The 20939-nt window shown below is 41.0% G+C and overlaps 1 protein-coding gene across 8 annotated transcripts in view; it reads left to right on the top strand.

The window, feature by feature from the left end:
• The window catches only part of SLC23A2 (solute carrier family 23 member 2), an 84632-nt gene that overhangs the window by 13617 nt on the left and 50076 nt on the right, over window positions 1-20939 (top strand). For 4 of the 8 annotated variants that reach the window (XR_008331952.1, XM_053401343.1, XM_053401344.1 and 1 more), the window contains one exon: window positions 20551-20815. The exons of 1 other annotated variant lie outside the window; for it this stretch is intronic. Coding sequence is in view for 3 of the 7 variants with exons in the window: in XM_053401343.1 (XP_053257318.1) it covers window positions 20711-20815 (105 nt within the window). In the remaining 4 variants the exon portion in view is untranslated. The remainder of the gene's footprint in view (window positions 1-20550; window positions 20816-20939) is intronic. 3 more of the 8 variants (XM_053401347.1, XM_053401348.1, XM_053401349.1) reach the window with 1 other exon arrangement.

Below are 20939 nucleotides of genomic sequence, written 5' to 3'. Positions count from 1 at the left end.
AGAACATGTAATTATGTCATGGGTAGGCAAACTAAGGCCCGGGGCCCGGATCTGGCCCAATCGCCTTCTAAATCCAGCCCGCAGACAGTCCGGGAATCAGCGTGTTTTTACATGAGTAGAATGTGTGCTTTTATTTAAAATGCATCTCTGGGTTATTTGTGGGGCATAGGAATTCATTCATTCCACACACACCCCAAATATAGTCCGGCCCCCCACAAGGTCTGAGGGACAGTGGACCGGCCCCCTGCTGAAAAAGTTTGCTGACCCCTGGTATGTGATGAGCACATAGCTGGGCAACCCAGCCAGAAGGGCATGATATAAATAATAAAATTATTATTGTCATATATACATAGCTCCTTGCCCGCATTCACTTAACAAGAAACCCAGAATTGCTAGTGCCTAATGTAAGGAGCAGTCCTGATAGACTTGTAAGAGGTAGTCTGCTATTGACTGCTGGTGGGTATGTCCTTTCCAGCACGTTCTTGAGCAGTTCTTGAAGGGTTGCTATATCCCCAGGCATCCATGGTAACCCTTATCCTCTCTGCTCTGTCCTGAAGCACTTGCTTCCTTTCTCCACCCTTCTTCAAAGTAACTTCCCTTTCAGCTTGACCTCTGCACACAGAAATGACATGCCAGCAGTTTTGCTGTGTCACTCTATATTGCAATGGGCATAAGCAGAGCTCTTCTGATTCAGGCCAGAACTCCCATCTTGTCCAGCATCTTGCTTCTTACAGGGATCATTCATAGCCATTGAGAAAGCCCACAAGCAGGGCTTCATTCATTGCTGCTCCCCAGCAACACAGAGGTGTCATTTAAGCATCTGTTCTCCTATATCTCCTTTTTAAGAATTATGTTTTTATTAACTGGTTTTTCTAGAGTAACAAAGGTACATAACACATCTCTGTTTAATAATAGTTTAGTCCTTCATACAGGTCTGCTATGTGAGACATTATTGTTATAGGCAATATGGTGTAGGGGGAAAGTGAAGTGGGGAGAGAGAAGGGAGGAAATAGAGTGCGGGACACACAGTAAACTTTCATTCTTCAGCATAGTATATGAGCAGAGCTTTTGTGTCAGCATCACGTGAGTACGTATCTTATTTTTGCTGGTGAAGTGAGAGGCCAGAGGGCCCAGGACATGGCTGGTTGTATTTGGCTGGTTGCAGTGTGGGTGGGTGTGTTGCTGGGTTAAACCAGCCATATCAATTCGCATGCTGTCAGGGGAGGTTGGTCTTTCTCTTGTTGGCCTATATATGCAATAAAGGGGAACCACACTGGGTGAAAGCGTTCTTTGTTTTCCCCCATGCTAATTTCAGTTTGTTAGTTAGCTTTTCGAGTATGACGGTTTCCCATACAGTTTGGTACCAGTGGTCCATGTTCACTCATGATAGGTCCCTCCAGTGTTTGGTTATGACACTCCTAACTTCTGAGAGTAAGTGGCTTATGAGTTATTTATCATGGGAGTGTGCATTGTTGTCTTGGAAGATATTTTGTAGAACCGGTTCTGGAGTTGCAGATATATTGTAAGACTGCTATCCGAAAGGATTGAATTTGGGGGCAATTGCACCACATATGGAGGTATGTACCTATGGTGGTGCAGCCTCTCCAACACCTGGGTGTATCATTGCCAGTTTCTGTGGTATTAGGTACCACCTGTAAATTAGTTTCAAAATGAGTTCCCTCTTCTTGGCTGAGAGGGATTTGAAGGGCAATTTAGTCCACAGTTTTGACCATTGGGTTGACTTTATTTTGTATATTGTGCCGTGTTCCCATTGTAGTACGGAGTGTAGTGTATTGGAGTAGTGCTTTGTATATTGCTGATACCGTTCCTTTTTCTGTGCTCCTCTGTTGATAGTAGGAGTTTTTCAAAGTTAGTCAAGGGCCTAGTGGCATTTACCTTTGTTGCTGGGTTGTTTAAGAAGGCATGCAGTTGTTGTTGGGTCAGTCAGGGTATTTGGGTGTTCCCTACTTTGTCTTGTATTTCTTGTATCAGTATGGGGTTGCCATTTTGTAGGTGGTGTAGACCTTTGGCTTGCCAAATCTTTATTTGAAAGCTTTGGGATGCGTGGTGGAACAGTGGGTGGTAAACTGGGCGATTAGAGGGGGACAGGGCTGGGACAGTATTCCTATTTTTTCTTTCAATGCTTTAAGCATGGTCTGTGTGAATCTGTTTTGTGTTGTGAGGGTTTAGAAATGGGTACACTGAGGTGAGGGTGTTTCAGATTATATCTAATTCTATGTGCACCCATTCTTTCGTTTCATCTTCTAAAATGAATATTGGGAATTCTCCATCCTCCTTCTGAGGTGGGGAAATGCAGGAATTTATTCTTGGCTTTCTATGTAAGAAGATAAATGAATGTAGTTTTTTTCTGCCACTTGCAGAGTTGGGTCTAATCACCTTTTAAAGGTGTCTTTAAAAGGAGGTTACAGCACCGGGCAGCGAAAGCACAAGAGGCAGCACCCTGCTTGCCCCACTGCTTCTGCAGCCAGAACACCCCCCTCCAGTGGGAGGGAGATGTTTCAACGTATGGCATTGCCACTCATCTTCTCTGCCCCAGGGTGGAGCACCCTGGCTTTTGCCAAGTACGCTGTGAGGGGGCATTCTGCTGGCAGTGAAAGTGAGGGTGGGGCGGGGCGGGGTAAGGGAGAGACACATTCCCGTTTTACGAGATGTCCCGGTTATGGCATAAGCTTTCCTGTAGAACAAACAACTTCATCAGTTGCATTCTTCATGAAAAGCTAGTATTGTAAATGACAGTTTCACAGATCGCATTCCAAATTACTCATTTCTTGTATGACGAAGTAATGTCTCCAGGCTATGAAGAATCTTATGAGCCTGTATAATTTATTGAACGGAAACAATGGGGTGTCTGAGCGAATTTCAGACATCCCTTTCCTGAGGGGCAATTAGTCTAAGTGGAGGACTACAAGAATGGTCAGGAGACTTGCTCGAATCTCACAGTTGTGAGCCCACAGGCAGCATTTGACAGGCCATGCTCTTTCAGCCTCAGCCCCCCCATCTATAATAGGGCGTATAAATTTAACCTACATTACAAGGTTATTGTAAGGATTAAAGCAATATAATTCACATGAAACACTTTCGGGTGTGCAAAGTGCTATATAAATTGGAACAGATGTTTCCTTGTTCGTTTAATACTTTTATATACCCAGAGGAGCTCCAGGTAGCAAACAACAAGGGATAAAGCAACAAAGCAATGAAAACATATTGAAAATATCTTTAAAACAATACTGCATCTCTCTGTCATTGTTCCATTGATTAACATTTTCACCCTTTGTTCCATATACCCTTCAATCCCTTTGATAAATGCTATCCCAAAGTCCATAATTTCCATAATTCTCTTCATAAATACCCAAGGGACATTGTCGAACACCTTCTCAGCATCCAAAAATATTAAGATAGCTTCTTTTTCATTCTTTTTTATGAAAACTTTCCATGAAAAATATAACAATGGAATATTTTCCACCCCGTATCACCCTGACGTTTTTTAAAAAAACACATTCAACTTTAGTGAACAAATCCAGACATTCATTCTGTAGAAGAAATTAAAACATGCACCATCCATGGTCTAGTTTGGATTATTGTTTGAGCCTTCCCAAGCCATAGTTTATGAAATCATAAATAAACGCTGAAGCTGAGTTCTCCTTCCTGGTTCATTTTCCTGGTTTATTAACTGACATTAAAACAGCCCCCATGTTCAGATGCAACATGTAATTCTGGCCTAATGCACAGATTTGTGGTGAAGCCAGTGCATAACGGCAAGAAGGGATGGGTTTGGAATTACTGCTGTCTATGCCAGGCCAATGTGGAAGGAGTTGCTATTCAGGTTAGCTATACCACTGAAGAGCAGTAAACTTGTTCTTGACGGATTGTTCTGTGGAGTTGTTGTTCAGAAGAACCTGGCAAATGATTCCACAAAAGTTATTTGCCTACACAAAATGTTTACTTGCCCAAACATATTTGTCTTAATGATGGCGGTCACCTTAGTTCACTTTAAAAGGGATTAGACAAATTCATAGAAGGTAAGACTATCAATAGCTACTGGTCATAATGGCTGTATCCTACCACCAGCGCAACAACAGTGAGAGAAGGCTACTGTGCTTATGTCCTCCTTGTGGGCTTCCCATTGGAGCCCATTGGACCTGGCTGGCCACCACAGAAAGCAAAATGCTAGACAAGATGGGCCCCCAGTCTTTTATGTTTATGTTTAATTTTATGTTTATGTTTAATTTTATGTTTAACCTTGACAGATTAGAGAACTGGGCCAAAACAAACAAGATGAATTTTAACAGGGAGAAATGTAAAGTATTGCACTTGGGCAAAAAAAATGAGAGGCACAAAGACAAGATGGGTGACACCTGGCTTGAGAGCAGTACATGTGAAAAGGATCTAGGAGTCTTGGTTGACCACAAACTTGACATGAGCCAACAGTGTGACGCGGCAGCTAAAAAAGCCAATGCAATTCTGGGCTGCATCAATAGGAGTATAGCATCTAGATCAAGGGAAGTAATAGTGCCACTGTATTCTGCTCTGGTCAGACCTCACCTGGAGTACTGTATCCAGTTCTGGGCACCACAGTTCAAGAAGGACACTGACAAACTGGAACGTGTCCAGAGGAGGGCAACCAAAATGGTCAAAGGCCTGGAAACGATGCCTTATGAGGAACGGCTAAGGGAGCTGGGCATGTTTAGCCTGGAGAAGAGGAGGTTAAGGGGTGATATGATAGGCATGTTCAAATATATAAAAGGATGTCACATAGAGGAGGGAGAAAGGTTGTTTTCTGCTGCTCCAGAGAAGCGGACACGGAGCAATGGATCCAAACTACAAGAAAGAAGATTCCACCTAAACATTAGAAAGAACTTCCTGACAGTAAGAGCTGTTTGACAGTGGAATTTGCTGCCAAGGAGTGTGGTGGAGTCTCCATCTTTGGAGGTCTTTAAGCAGAGGCTTGACAACCATATGTCAGGAGTGCTCTGATGGGGTTTCCTGCTTGGCAGGGGGTTGGACTCGATCGCCCTTGTGGTCTCTTCCAACTCTATGATTCTATGATTCTATGATGTCTATAAGGGTGGAGGAAGGCATGAGGAAAGTTTTCCTATATGATCTTGTAGAAACACTTTGCCTGCCCTGGGTAAGGTCAGCTGAGTGCTTATCTACAAGCCCTGTTGTAAAAGACCAGGATGGAAATCCACATTTTAGAGCTGTGGGCTCTGGCATTGTGGCTTTTCATCTGAAGCCAAACCATTGAACATAGTTGCTGGAGGCGTTGAAAAGGGACTGCTTAAGGCTAAACAAACACTGAGTCAAGTGTTAGAAGAAACCAGTGAAATTGGATGTCGGTACGTGTGCATATGTGTAGAACCCTGCTGCTTAGCCCAAAGAAGAAGAAAACGTTGGAAATGAATAAATAAGGAAACAATTCCTGCATTACAGGGGGTTGAGCTAGATGACCCTCGGGGTGCCTTTCAACTCTACAATTCTATATTTAAAAAATGCACTTGCAAGTTAGGAAATATCACCTCTGTCTTTGCATACTGAAATGATGTATATGGTGGGGTCTTGTTTTAAGATTAGTGAGAGGTCTTGGTGATATATCAAATGTCTTACCTGAGCATTGTGATCAGTATTTTTAATTATTAAGGAGAGAACTAGTAGTATTGTGTAGTGGTTAGGGTGTTGGACTTGGACTGGGGAGCCCTGACTTCAGATACTCCCTCAGCCTTAAAACTTGACTGGTCCAGAAATACTATCGCTCAGCATCAGCTGCTTTGTATGGCTGCTATGAGGATGAAATGGAGGGGGGAACCACATGTGCTACTTTGAGGTCCTTAGAGGAAAGGTAGGATATAAATGTAACAAAGGTATAAAAAAAGAAATACGGAAAGCAAAATGTATTCCCTTCCAATAGAGCTCCCTTTCCCATGCTCTGGCCAGGTTCTCAAGATGCCCTGCAAGTCCATGGCAATGAGCTGGTGTGAGCACTTTTTGTGCGCCGATATATCACTTGCAGTGCTGTACTAAATCCAATGCAAATCATGTTTATATAGTCCCAAATTTGTGGTGAGTGGATATTATTTTTGGGTGTTTGGGGGCAGAAGGAGCAAGCTCTGAAATGCTGATTATTTGCATATTCATATCTTTCCTAACATTAGAAAGAAAATCCTTTACAAGGATGCCATTCTTCTGAAATCAGCAATTAAATCTGCATGGCTTGTAATTTGCATTAATTATGGTGTAGGTCCTGTATAATTGCACACTCAAGGAGAATATGGAACCCACAGTGAATTAAATTCATCTGGAAACATTGATATGGGGAGACATGAGCTCTAATTATCTTGGTGTATTTTACCCATCCAAATGAATTATGAACACTGGACTTTGTTCAAGAACTAAAATATGTGTACAATAAGACTAAAATCTCCCACATCCTTTTTAAGAGTATGGCTATGATTCTCAGGTGGCTAACATCACTGGAGTAGAGTAGTTTGAGGGTTGCATTTTTAAATAGTTTCTTTAAAATGTTAATATTTTTTGTTGTGTATTCTTTTTTCTTGTGTTCTGGATTTCATATTGCTAACTGTCTTCTAAGTGAGTTTATAAAAGAAGTTTTATAAAAAAAGTTTTTTCTCTTTGCAAAAACAATTAACTGTAAGTTTTGTCCTGTACTTTTTGTGGAACTGCCCCGCCTTTGGTGAGAGGTGAAATCCTCAAATCAATTTTTTTTTTAAAAAAACCCTAATTTATTTCACCTCTATATCATTCATATGCCAAACACATGAAATGATTGAACGGTGTTATACATACAGTAGTGTGTGTTGGAAAACTTGTCAGAAGAAGAGAGATGCTTGCTTCCTCACATGTCCTTTGTGGGAATGAATTTGGGAGTGTTTTTGTGGGGTATTTGCACTAATATGTACAAAGTATATTTGTACCAGAAAGATACTTCTGGTTTTAAAAAAATTATATTTATTTTTTAAAAATATTAAATGCAAATAGTGAGTGAGATATTTATCTTTTGAACCGCCCTGAGATCTTACGATGCAAGGAAGTATATGTCTAATAAAATAAAATAGTAAGAGAACAGATCTTTCTGTGAGTGATGGAAGTGTGTTTGCTTCTCAATTCTGATGGCCACTTTGTGTGGGTGTTGGTGTGTGTGTGTGCCTGTGTACTTACTTGCCTGCCTGCCTTCCAGTAGCTTAATGGCCACTACAAGTGGAAGCTAGATGGCGCTCTTGATTTGTAATTTTTTTGCATCGAAATGTCCAGGTTTGAACATTTATTTTTTTAGGGAGCAATTGCAAGTTAAGGCTGTGGTTGTTTTGTGGTTGTTTTGTGAGGGGAAAACTGTATTCTGTGCATTACCACAATAGCCTGAATTCTGAATTATCTACAAACCATATTAGGTGGTTCTGAACTATATGCCATAAATGATTATTTATGAAATTATAACCAAATGGAATTGTACAAGCCAAGAGGCTACACTGTCAGCCCTTTTTAAAGACCCCTCAGGCACACAGCACAGAGTCATGTGTTTTGTCCATTTGTTATATTAATGAATCTCAAGCAAAGCTCATACTTAGATCTTTTTTTTTTTTAGATAATATTTATTCAGAATTTTGAAGATTACAAAAAGAAAAAAGAAAAAAAGTAAAAAAGACAGAAAAAGTACAATCATTTTTAAAAAAGAAAGAAAAAAACAACAAAAAAAGATTAAACCTTTACATAACTTTCTTCCTTTACTTATTTCCTTGACCTCCTCACACCTCCCATTTTTGTATTCTAATTCAAATTGTTATTTCAGCAAATCCTTCCAACCTTGTTTTTATCTTAATAATTTGATTTAATATATTGTAGTTTTACGTTCACTCTTTCGTCAATTCATTTTTACTTAATCCTTTATATCATTTCTACCAAAGCCATATAATTTTCTTTTTCCAACATCTTTCTAACAATCCTTAATTTTACAATATTTTTGAAGATATACTTTAATTTTTTTCCACTCTTCTTCCACCGACTCTTCTCCTTGGTCCCGGATTCTGCCAGTCATCTCAGCCAATTCCATGTATTCCATCACTTTCGTCTGCCATTCTTCCCAGGTGGGTAGATCTTGTGTCTTCCAGTACTTTGCGATGAGTATTCTTGCTGCTGTTGTGGCGTACATAAAAAAAGTTCTATCCTCCCTTCGCACCAATTGGCCGACCATGCCCGGGAGAAAGGCCTCTGGTTTCTTCAGGAAAGTATATTTAAATACTTTTTTCATTTCATTATAGATCATCTCCCAGAAAGCCTTAATCCTTGGGCACGTCCACCAAAGGTGGAAGAATGTACCTTCATTTTCTTTACATTTCCAACATTTATTATCGGGCAAATGATAAATTTTTGCAAGCTTGACTGGGGTCATGTACCACCTATATATCATTTTCATAATATTCTCTCTTAAGGCATTACATGCCGTAAATTTCAAGCCTGTGGTCCATAACTTTTCCCAGTCAGCCATCATAATGTCATGTCCAACATCTTGTGCCCATTTAATAATAGCAGATTTAACCATTTCATCTTGTGTATTCCATTTCAACAGCAAGTTATACATTCTTGATAAATTCTTAGTTTTAGGATCTAACAATTCTGTTTCCAATTTTGATTTTTCCACCTGAAAACCAATTTTCTTGTCCAGATTGTAAACCTCCCTTATTTGATAATAGTGAAGCCAGTCTCGTACTTTATTTTTTAAACTGTCAAAGCTCTGCAATTTCAATTTATCTCCCTCTTGTTCCAAAATTTCCCAATATTTCGGCCATTTGGCCTCCATATTGAGTTTTTTCAGAGCCTTAGCCTCCATTGGCGACAGCCACCTTGGCGTTTTACTTTCAAGCAAGTCCTTATATCTCATCCAGACATTAAACAGTGCTTTCCTGACAATATGGTTTTTAAAGGCTTTATGTGCTTTAACCTTGTCATACCACAAGTATGCATGCCATCCAAAAACATTATTAAAACCTTCTAAATCCAAAATGTCCGTGATTTCAAGAAGCAGCCAATCTTTCAGCCAGCAAAATGCGGCTGATTCATAATAGAGTTTAAGGTCTGGCAGGGCAAATCCACCTCTTTCTTTAGCATCAGTTAAAATCTTAAATTTTATTCGAGGTTTCTTGCCCTGCCAGACAAATCTAGAAATATCTCTCTGCCATTTCTTGAAACAGTCCATCTTGTCCAAAATTTGCAATGTTTGAAACAAAAACAGCATCCTAGGCAATACATTCATCTTTATCGCAGCAATTAGGCCCAGCAGTGATAACTTCAGTTTTGACCATATTTCTAAATCCTTTTTCACTTCCATCCAACATTTTTCATAGTTATCTTTAAATAAATTCACATTTTTAACAGTCATATGGACCCCTAGATATTTCACTTTCTTAACCAATGTTAATCCTGTCTCCTTCTCTTTCTCAATTACTGTTAAATTTTTCTCTAACACCTTAGTTTTCAGCTTGTTCAGCTTAAATCCTGCGACTTGACCAAATTCTTGAATTAATTGCAATACTCTTTTGGTACTGGATTCTGGCTCCTGTAATGTCAAAACTAAATCATCGGCAAAAGCTTTCAGTTTATACTGTTTAGCTCCGAGTTGTATACCTTTAACCACTTGGTCCTTTCTAATCATGTTGAGCAGAACCTCCAGGACCGATATAAAAAGCTCATACCTAGATCTTGTCCCTTCAAGGAGTTGAGAGGGTCAGCCCCATGTTTGCCTGCCTGCTTGTATCAATCTTCCTCACACCAAGCTGATTGCACTGAAAGATACTAGGTTCCCAAAGGTCACTTAGTAGTAGTAGTAGTAGTAGTAGTAGTAGTAGTAGTAGTAGTAGTAGTAATTTATTATTTATACCCCGCCCATCTGGCTGAGTTTCCCCAGCCACTCTGGGCAGCTCCCAATCAAGTATTAAAAACAATACAGCGTTAAATATTAAAACCTGGTATTTTCCCATACACTTAAGAACATAACAAGAGCCTGATGGATCTGGCCAATGGCCCATCTAGTCCAGCATCCTGTTCTCACAGTGGCCAACCAGATGCCCATGGGAAGCCTATTCCTGCAGTTTCCAATAACTGGACTTCAGAAACATTCTGCCTCCGACTGTGGCGGCATAGTGGCCAGTAGGGATTATGGGAAGGCTAGCAGAATTATCTGATGTGCTACTTTTTCTTCTGCACATAGAGTATTTATCTTCATACATTGCTTCTCCATATTTAACCACCACTACTGAGAAGACCAGGGACGCGGGTGGCGATGTGGGTTAAACCACAGAGCCTAGGGCTTGCTGATCAGAAGGTTGGCGGTTCGAGTTCCCGTGACGGGGTGAGCTCCCATTGCTCGGTCCCTGCTCCTGCCAACCTAGCAGTTCGAAAGCACATCAAAGTGCAAGTAGATAAATAGATACCGCTCCGGCGGGAAGGTAAACGGCGTTTCCGTGCGCTGCTCTGGTTCGCCAGAAGCGGCTTAGTCATGCTGGCCACATGACCCAGAAGCTGTACGCTGGCTCCCTCGGCCAATAAAGCGAGATGAGCGCCGCAACCCCAGAGTCGGCCACGACTGGACCTAATAATCAGGGATCCCTTTACCTTACTGAGAAGACCAAATACAAACTCATTGACTTGTATGATAATATTGGAGAGAATGCCTTTGTCTGATCCACCCAGAAAATTAGTAGCCATTGATAGCCTTGTTCTCCATGAATCCTCTTTTAAAGCCATCCCCTGCCTCTTGTGGGAGTAAGTGCCATAGTATAAAGGTGCGTTGTATGAAGAAGTATTTTCTTTTAATGGTATTGAATCTTCCAATATTCAGCTACATTGGAGGTCCATGAATTCTAGTGTTATGAGAGAGGGGAAAACAGCTTTTCTCTATTTACTTTCTCCATGTCATGCAGCATAATTTTTTAAGCTTTTATGATGTCACCTCTTAGTCACCTTTTCTCTAAACTAAAAAGTCCCAAACTTTGATCTTTGTGGTTAACCTTTCCCAACAATACAATACCCTTTTTTAGGTGAGGCAACCAGAACTGCACACAATTTTCCAGTTGTCTACAGTAATCTTATGTCATAACTTTATTTTATATTTATATATTTTACATAAATATATAGTTATTATACTTGATGTTACTAAATGAGATTAGTTATTAAGTTGCTTGCTGATAAATATTCTACAGCCTTTTAAATGTGTCTGTGGGAAGGGGGATTATTGTTTTGCTGTTTTGTTTTACTTATTTACTTGTTTTTATGCTCTATTTTATTCTGTGAACTGCCCTGAGATGTTATGATGAAGGGTGGTATAATAATAATAATAATAATAATAATAATAATAATAATAATAATAATAATAGAGAATTTCCTGAAATGAGTGGGGAAACAGTTGGGTGCATGCAAAGGTTTCCCCACATCTGTGACTTTACCTTTCTCTAATAGCACTTTGGAGCAGATTCTTTAGCACAGCTTGTAACTTGAGCAAACTTTTGCCACTGTGGCAGAAAATTGCCTCCCAGCTTATGGTAGATGAGGCATAATTGCAAAAGTCGGTGCTTATGCTTTTGTTGTGGCCAAATTGCGCCACATGTTTTTTGCAATATCATGATAGATTGTTAGAACGATGTCTTATGGAACTTGATGACTAATTTTTTTCTCATGACCTATATTTTCAACAGTAAACTTCATGGATTGCTCTACATATCTGCAACTGATAATAGAAGTGGGTGAACCAAAATAATTTGCCAGTCTGACAATAGTTTTTCAGAACTGGGCATCCAGATTTTGAAGGACTTGGTTTCACACCTTCAAGGGGCTTTGCATACATATTTCACAATATGTAGAACAACTGATGATTACAGCTGCAGCCTGCATTTTCCTATTTCAGCTTGGTTGGCCGAAGCCAAGTACTGTTTAAAGGGATTGCTACTGTAATATTTACTCAAGGTTTCTAGTTATGTCAGAGGCATGTAGTAACACCGTGTGACCATGTGGTGTGTCTTGGTATTTTTTAACAGTTGTGTAATGTATAAGCACTTACTCTGATAGGATGAAGTACAGTTATACAATATATGGAATATAAATCCTTCTGCATGGTGCTTGTGGAGCTAGTATGATCGCTACAGCTGGCAGCTGCTCGTAGGAAGCAGGCGAAACTATTCCACAGAGACTCTGCTATCTGCCCTGGTATCTTGAGGTAAGATAGTCATTAACTGGCTGAAAGTTGTAGCTAATGTTCGAGAAGTTCAGCTAGAGAATCTATATAGGTTATATGCTGAAGTTTTGGTCTTGAAAATATTACCACTTGAAAATTTGAATTTTCATAACTTGAAGTTTCTCCCCTCTTCAAGTTATGAAAATCCAAATTATCAAGAAGTTAGAAGTGTCAGTGTATTTCTGTGTCCTGAGATAAATAAATCCAGACTAATCTTAAAACTGTTTCATGTGCATTGTTAATAGGGGTGGGGTTGCATAGTGTCTGGCTTGATTTGAAACTTGACATGGCCATGAACTGACTAAATGGCCTTAGGCAGAAACTACACTGTCATAGAATCATAGAATTGTAAAGTTGGAAGGGACCCCAAGGGTCATCTAGTCGAACCCTCAACTAAAGCACCCATGACAGATGGCCACCCAACAATTGCTTAAAATCCTCCAGTGAAGGGAGTCCACCCCTTCTGAGAGAGTCTGTTTCACTGTCAAACAGCTCTTACTGTCAGATAGTTCTTCCTGATGTTTAGTTGGTGTCTTATTTCTTATAGCTTGAAACCATTAGTTTGAGCCCTACCCTCCAGAGGTTGCCCCATCTTCTGTGTGGCAACCCTTTAGATATCTGACGAGGGCTATCATATCTCCTCTCAGTCTCCTCTCTTCCAGGCTAAACATTCCCAGCTCCCTCAACCATTCCTCCTAAGACTTGGTTCCCAGACCGTTGACCATCTTGGTTGTCATCCTCTGCACACCTTCCAGCTTGTCGTTATCCAGTATTAGCTATCTAATCTGCATCTTGGGGGCAATAATATAAATCAAAGTTTACAAGATAATGTATGTGAAATGCTTTGAACACACTAAAGTGGAGTGTCTGTTTCTGATGAGGAAAATGCAGTTTAGAATAAAGCTTTCAGTTTTGGAGATTAGGTGGGTGCGAAGAGAAATAGATAAAACTTTGTAAAAATAGTCTTTCTATGCCACAGTCCTCTACCTATAGAAAGGAATGACTACATATTAGTTTTCTTGAGAAATAACCAGTCACATAAATCATTATGTATTTTGTATCTTTATTGCTTGGCTTGAGAGGCTAATTGAAATGCTTTGTTCAGGAGAAAACAGCTACTTAAACCCCCCGCCCCGCTTCGTTATTTTTTGTGATCCAGACAAAAAAGTGGCAGTATGTATGAACACCAAGCAAGAACAATTCCTTTCACTTTTCAGGAGATCATGTAACAATTAGAGCAGGAATTTAAATTTAAAATATGCATTTTCATTCTGAATGGACATATTTTTGCTGTCACAAACTGAAGGCAGGGCATTGCTCAAGCACAGCTATTTTCAGAAACCATGAATTGGATATGCTTGAACTGTTGGTAAGGGACGCAGGTGGCGCTGTGGGTTAAACCACAGAGCCTAGGACTTGCCGATCAGAAGGTCGGCGGTTCGAATCCCCACGACAGGGTGAGCTCCCGTTGCTCGGTCCCTGCTCCTGCCAACCTAGCAGTTCGAAAGCACATCAAAGTGCAAGTAGATAAATAGGTACCGCCCCGGTGGGAAGGTAAACGCCGTTTTCATGTGCTGCTCTGGTTCGCCAGAAGCGGTTTAGTCATGCTGGCCACATGACCCGGAAGCTGTACACTGGCTCCCTCGGCCAATAAAGCGAGATGAGCACCGCAACCCCAGAGTCAGCCACGACTGGACCTAATGGTCAGGGGTCCCTTTACCTTTACCTAAAACTGTTGGTATTGTGAATGCCAGCGCTGTGTGTGTGTGTGTGTGTGTGTGAGAGAGAGAGAGAGAGAGAGAGAGCGCTTGCTCTGTGTACAGCATGGTGCTGCACTAGCAACAGTCACCACCACAGTTAAAGTGAACATTGGGATTCGATGGAGACAAAGCAGAGACATGCCCCAGTGAAAGGTATTTGACCCTGAGTGCCACCTCTACCTAACAGCACAAACCTACAAGCATAACATTTTGGGCTGACCATCTTCTGATCATACGTGGACTTTAAAGTAATCAGAAGAGGCCCTTTTACATGTATGTGTCCTGCCCCCATCTGGGGCATGGCTGATAGGAACACACAGAAAAGCTTTTTTGGGTTGGTGCACAAAGTTGGTAGAAATTCCTACTGAAGAGTTCCATGCTGACCCCTTGATTTCCTTGAAGCTTGAATTTGTTTTATTCTGGGTTGTTGTATTTGTTGTAAACCACTTTGAGTTTTTTCTTTAAAATATATAGTATAGAAATGAAAATCATCATCATCATCAATTGGGGGGGCGGCGGCGCCTAGACATTCCATTGTGGTGACCATAACCTAAGTTTAAGGTGGCATTTGGCAATTAGCTTATATAACTGAGTTTCCAACACTGGTCTTAGCCAGTATGGACAGTGGTCAGGGATGGTGGCTTTTATAATCCAAAACATATGGAAGGCATCAGTTCAGGAAAGATGAACTTAACACTCTCTGCACTTTTTGTGTGTGTGTGTGTACAGTGGTACCTCAGTTTAAGAACAGCCCTGTTTACGAATTATTCGGTTTATGAACTCTGCAAAACTGGAAGTAGTGTCCCAGTTTGTCAACTTTACTTCGGTCTAAGAATGGAATCCGAATGGTGGAAGGGCACTGGCGGTGGGAGGCCTCATTAGGGAAAGCACGCCTCGGTTTAAGAACGATTTCGGTTTAAGCATGGACTTCTAGAACGGATTACGTTCGTAAATCGAGGTACCACTGTATATACATATATATACACAATGGTACCTCGGTTCCTGAACAGCTTAGTTGTCGAACAAATCAGCTCCCGAATTCTGCAAACCTGGAAGTTGGTGTTCCAGTTTGCGAATGTTTTTTGGAAGCCGAACGTCCGATGTGGCTTCCGCTTGAGTGCAGGAAGCTGCTGCAGCCAATCAGAAGCTGCGCCTTGCTTTTCAAGTGGTTGTGGGAGTCGAATAGACTCCCAGAACGGATTAAGGTTGAGAACGAAGATACCACTGTACATGAATTGTGGTATAGATGCAGTGTGCTGTGCATATAATGAAACAGATGGTGATGGTGAGTTTAATAAACAACAATCCCCCACCCCTGAATGACTTGGTCTTGACCAGGAATGTCCTGAATCTTTCTGTTGGACTACTGTTGATGGTTATTGAATATTGTAAGTTTCCATCATCCCACAGTACCTCCACAATATCCCACATTGCCCTCTGTGAGAGACTTGAGCTTCTCGTCATCTGTCTTCTGCACAGCCTTGCTGCTTGAGGTTTCATGGAGCTTGCAAGTATATAGTGATTCCCAGGTGCTTCTTGTCAAAGCCCAAAGGGGAAGAGCAGAGAGTGAGAATGAGAATGAGAGTGTGGTGAGGAGGAAGTGGAGGCCTGTAACACTTCTTCTGTGCCCAATGCCAGCTGGTAAATCACTCTCAGCACATCAAAGTGCTATTAGATGTGCTATCTATTGTTTCTTGTATGTACGTAACTTCTTTTTTTTACGGATAAGCCACGAACAAGCTTTATAAATTAATTAGAGGGATTCACAGCCTTTTCCCCCTATCCTGACCTCCACATCCACCCCTGTGTTAGTTCCATTCTTCCTATATTGAGTTTGAATCTTTGTGCTCCCTTGTTATGAGGGATATGTGTGAACCCAGTTTCATTGGTAAGCTGTGTTGCTAGAAATGCTTTCTTTATCTCAGCTTCATGGATAAGGATTATGACTTCAGCCTGTCCAAGTGGAATTTCCCAGTTGATACGACTCCTGTGGAAAGGCCAGCAAGCTTTGTATCTTATCATTGACGCATCCAAATTTCTTGCATCCATCTTTCTGCAACCCTTTTTTCCACAGGGAGAGAACGAAGGCTTATTTGGTGTCACTGGTCTGACAGGTGCCAAATAGAGACTCAAAAGCTGCTGTCCTGTAATGAATTGGGAATTGTCTTTTGTGCAAAACTGAGGCACTGCCAAGCATTGGTCTGCCAGCTAACTATTCTGGCTAATCAAAACTCTGCCCAAATACAGTAATTATCTGCTTCACTTGTTCAAAATGCTTAAAAGCATTATTGTTTTGCTAATCAAGACAGTCTGTGAATTTTTTTTCAAAATGTTCCTGGCCTGCTGGCCAATCTTTTGATACTGATGTCAGTCTCTTAGCCAATCTGATTTTCACTTATTTCCATCTTATTTCCCCACCTTAAAAGAAAAGTTTCTTGTCTCCAATAATTTGTTGCAGAGTGCTGTGCAAGCATGTTTTTTCCACCCTTCAGGTCAGGTCAGAAAGCAGAAATATAATTATGAAGCATTTCTAGTTTACATAACTAGCTGGGCCTTCCGCTGTTGTGAAAATGGAAAGCAGAAGCTGGAGGCAGCTATCTTGAATGCATGGGTTGAATTAGATTCTAGCAAGCGTGATGTTCCCTTCCTGCAGGCCTTCACAGCCCACCAACCTGAATCCAGGTCTTTCTGCAGCAGAATGTGTCTGACAGGTATTTGACGGACAGCCTTGTTAGGCTACCGAGACAGGGTGGGTGGGTTTACTGAGTTTCTGGTGGGCTGCATTGACTTGGTTTGCAGGCCATTCTGTGCCTTCTAGGATCATTTTTCCACCACCCTCTCCCTTGCCCTCCTTGCCTATTTCTAGTTTTAAAATGTGCCTGTAATCATTCTTTCTAGGCAAGCTTTTGAGAGAAGAAAGGAAACAGTCCTTATTTTGTTAGGAATTTTTTGTGAGATTATAGAGGGATTTGTTTCTCATGGTGATTTCTCAAAGGCCATTCATTGCCTTTTGCCTCAGGAATGTGGCTAAAAATGCTACAGGCTAATTTTTTAAGCTAACACGAAGGAAGATCAGTGTAATACTCTTGATTGCCTTTTACAATAATTCCTCTTTATTGTGCCTTTTTTATGAAAGCATTTTGTATTATTGCTGTTTCTGGCTTCATGATTTATCATATGCTTTTTCTTGGAGTCGAGCACCACTTTTGTTAGCTGCTTTTAAACTGCAGGTGTCCACTGATAGAATTTCAGAGCTGGAGCAGAACGTGCTTGTTGGCTACCTGCCATTCTTTGGAGGGAAATGAGTCATGGGACTTAAAGGAACGGCAAAAACCTGAGAGCAAAGTTGTAACACACGATAATATGGTTGATTATACCCTTTTTGTTTGAAGAGGAATTTAGACTGAGGAAGGAATAATTGGTATCCCAGGAGCTCAATCCAATCATCTCATGTGGCCCCCAACACTGCCTGTAGCCTAGTGGTTCCCAAGAATTTTAGGGCCTCCACCACTGCCCCCCCCCATTTCCATAAACTCATCCCCAGTGCCCCCTACCCTATAAAAACATTATTTAGTATAACAGACGGCATAATGCTGAATACCATATTCAGAGACGTATTGTCCTTGCAGTGTAGGATGGGTCAAGACCATTGCACATGTCTTGTTCTACTGTCCCTTTTATGCAGTAATCCGCCACAAATGTTTGAGCCCCCCTGCTGAAGGAGAGGTTAAATTGTTCTGACTCCTACCGGGTTTCCTTTTTATTGAATAGCTGCCGGCATGATCGTATGGAGGAAGTAGCAGAATATCTGAGCAACGCCATGAAACAGGGGTCAGCAAACTTTTTCAGCAGGGGGCCGGTCCACTGTCCCTCAGACGTTGTGGGAGGGGGGCAGGGCGGACTATATTTTGGAAAAAAAAATTGAACGAATTCCTATGCCCCACAAATAATCCAGAGATGCATTTTAAATAAAAGCACACATTCTGTTCATGTAAAAACACCAAGCAGGCCCCACAAATAACCCAGAGATGCATTTTAAATAAAAGGACACATTCTACTCATGTAAAAACATGCTGATTCCCAGACCATCCGCAGGCTGGATTTAGAAGGCGATTGGGCCGGATCCGGCCCCCGGCCTTAGCTTGCCTACCCATGCCATGAAACTACGTCATAATAAGACCTGAGTGGTACTTTTTAACCTTACTAGGCCTGTATAGTTTTATCTTAAAGCATCTCCTCCTGTGAACAGATGCCAATTTTATGTTTCGATTAATATATTCCAGTCTTCTCTATATACCCATAAAGGTTGATTGATTGAACATAACAGTTTATGTTAACCACTAAGGAAGAAAATAACACAATAAAATTCAAAACGGCAATGATTAGTTGCATATTTAATTCAAAATCCAATTAAAACTATTTACTTTAATTCAGAAAAATTGATTGATCCAGTAATACCAGCTTTTCAAGGTCTGATAGTCATTTACACCTCTAGCACCCCCTTGCCTCATAGCACCCCATTATGTAATCTCACTGCCCACCCAGGGGGCGGTACCGCCCACTTTGAGGACCCCAGATCTGTCCCCTGGTTTTTCCACTTCCTCTGTCCCTCAACTGTTCATGCAAAGGCAAAATGCTCTTTAACTTGCCCACCCAATGTGCATGCAGCCACCACTGCTGCCAGTCTGCCTTTGTTTTGCTTCTTTGGAGAGGAAGGAACTGAAGCACCCCTTGTCTGTGTCTCAACTTATATAGAAGTGAGCTAAAGGAGAGAGCCTTTGTTATTGTCCCCAGGTCATTTAAAACTCTCTTAACAATTCATTTGCTCCCCATGCAACTAACATATTGAAAGCCTGGTCTTCCCAGTCTTTCATTTCTCTCTTGCTCCCTTTACTTTCACAGCAATATATACCGTATTTTTTGCACCATAACACACACTTTTTTCCTCCTAAAAAGTAAGGGGAAATGTCTGTGCGTGTTATGGAGGGAATGCCTATGGGTGGCATGCCTACAGATTTTCCTCCTCTAAAAACTACGTGCGTGTTATGGTCGGGTGCGTGTTATAGAGCGAAAAATACGGTACTTCCAAACAGCCTTATGCTAAAGGAAGATGATTTCCCCAAATCTGTTCCATGTGCCACCTGCCTTATCATTGGCTCATAGAATGGTAGCATCCCAATTTCCAAAAAGCCACTTGTATGTTCTATATCTCCTGTATTGCTATATGACTTTTAACACACAGCCCATGCTCTCAGTATTTTAGATGAATGTTAGCCTCATATTAAGTTAGAACACATCTTAAGTGTTTTAACTTCAGTGGTTCTAAAGTAGAAGCATTATTGTACAGAAGTCGGATAGTAAAGGGAGTTGGTTAAATCACTCATGCAAAAAACAAGATGTAAGAGACTGTGTAAAGTGAGTTGTCAACAGAGGCAAACATCTCTGGACATTTTGCAAGTTGTGTCCCTTTATATAAAAGGGTTTTGGAGTAGTCTAAAAATGAGTATGTGAACTTAAAGTACATACCCATGAATACTAACTGCAGATGGATGAAGCACTGGTTTGTTTTTGGAACATCTTTGGACATTTTGATTGTTTAAATCTGAGTTTGCGCAGTTATTTTGTGTGTGAATTAAATCATCCTTGTTCATTTATCAAAGGCAGTCTTTACACAGCTTTAATTTTATTAACCCCAGTTTCAGACTGAAATTTGATCTGCGTTCACATCTGTACTTTTGATTAGATCCGTTTTTTAATTGTGACCAGCTTTAAGTTGTCATAATGTGCGTTCTTGTGTGTTCTTTTTTGAAAGGTTTACCTACAACCAAGTGCGTAGGCAAGGTTTTTGTTGTTGTTTTGCCTTTGTTTATTTATGTAAACAGCACCACCACTCAGTTGGTGTGGTGCTTCAGACTATGGTGTCAGATGGTAGGACAGGGACCTTTGCAGTTTATCATCTGAAATTCCTCAGTGGGGAGGCAATAGAGCAGTGTTCCCCAATCTGGTACCCTCCAGCTGTTTTGGAGTATAGCTGCCATCAGCCCTGACATCCTATGACTGTGCTGGCTGGGGCTCATGTGAGTTGAGCCCTAAGCACCTGGAGGGTACCAGGTTGATGAAGGGTGCCGTAGAAGGAGAGGAGGAAGGTGGGAGTATGGCTAAAAGGGAATGAATATATGCAGTTCGAAACTCAGGGTTAGTTTCAGAAGAGTAAGTGGTAAAACCTCATTTTGAGTTTTAAGGAAGAACTGGGGCAGGTTGGCATCATCAGCCTTGAAAAGGGCTGAATATCTGTTTCAAGATTCCTGTCACCAGAAACAAATAGGCTTGAGGGATTTTTCTGCTATGTTGTGAAGGGGGGAAAGACTGTGGCTGACTGTCTTCCTTAGGGCATCCTTGGACATTGGTTGAAATTTTCAATGTAATTAACTTGTCATAAAACCTGGATTCTCAGTCAGGTTTATACACTGCAGCAAATGTCTTGTGGAATTGTATTGCAAATTTTTTACTGGTGTTTCATTTCTTTATTTCTAGGTGCCATAGAAGCACATGTTACTTACAGGACCTCATGCTCCGTTGTGAACTCCTGTGATGCTCTTCTGACTTCCTGAGGTGCCCTAGTTTTTAATTGAAAACCCTATCCCCGTACTAATAACTTAGTGACTACGTGAATTTTAGAGCATTGTGGGAAACAATGGGAATTGGCAAGAACACCACGTCTAAGTCAGTTGAAACTGGAAGTTCAACAGAGGGCAAATATGAGGATGAATCCAAGCATCCTGCTTTCTTCACACTACCAGTAAGTTGCATACTCCAAAAAGTTGCCTTGCTTCCCTGTGGTGGCACAATGTAATCACAAGCTTGGCCATAATATCTGCTTCTGCTTCAATCATCGTTCTCAGCGAGGTATTTCTAGACACTGA

This window comes from Podarcis raffonei, chromosome 8, assembly GCF_027172205.1.
Source record: "Podarcis raffonei isolate rPodRaf1 chromosome 8, rPodRaf1.pri, whole genome shotgun sequence".
Classification (NCBI taxonomy): domain Eukaryota; kingdom Metazoa; phylum Chordata; class Lepidosauria; order Squamata; family Lacertidae; genus Podarcis; species Podarcis raffonei.
The sequence above is the reverse complement of the archived record's forward strand: the minus strand, read 5'-3'. Positions and strand labels throughout refer to the sequence as shown.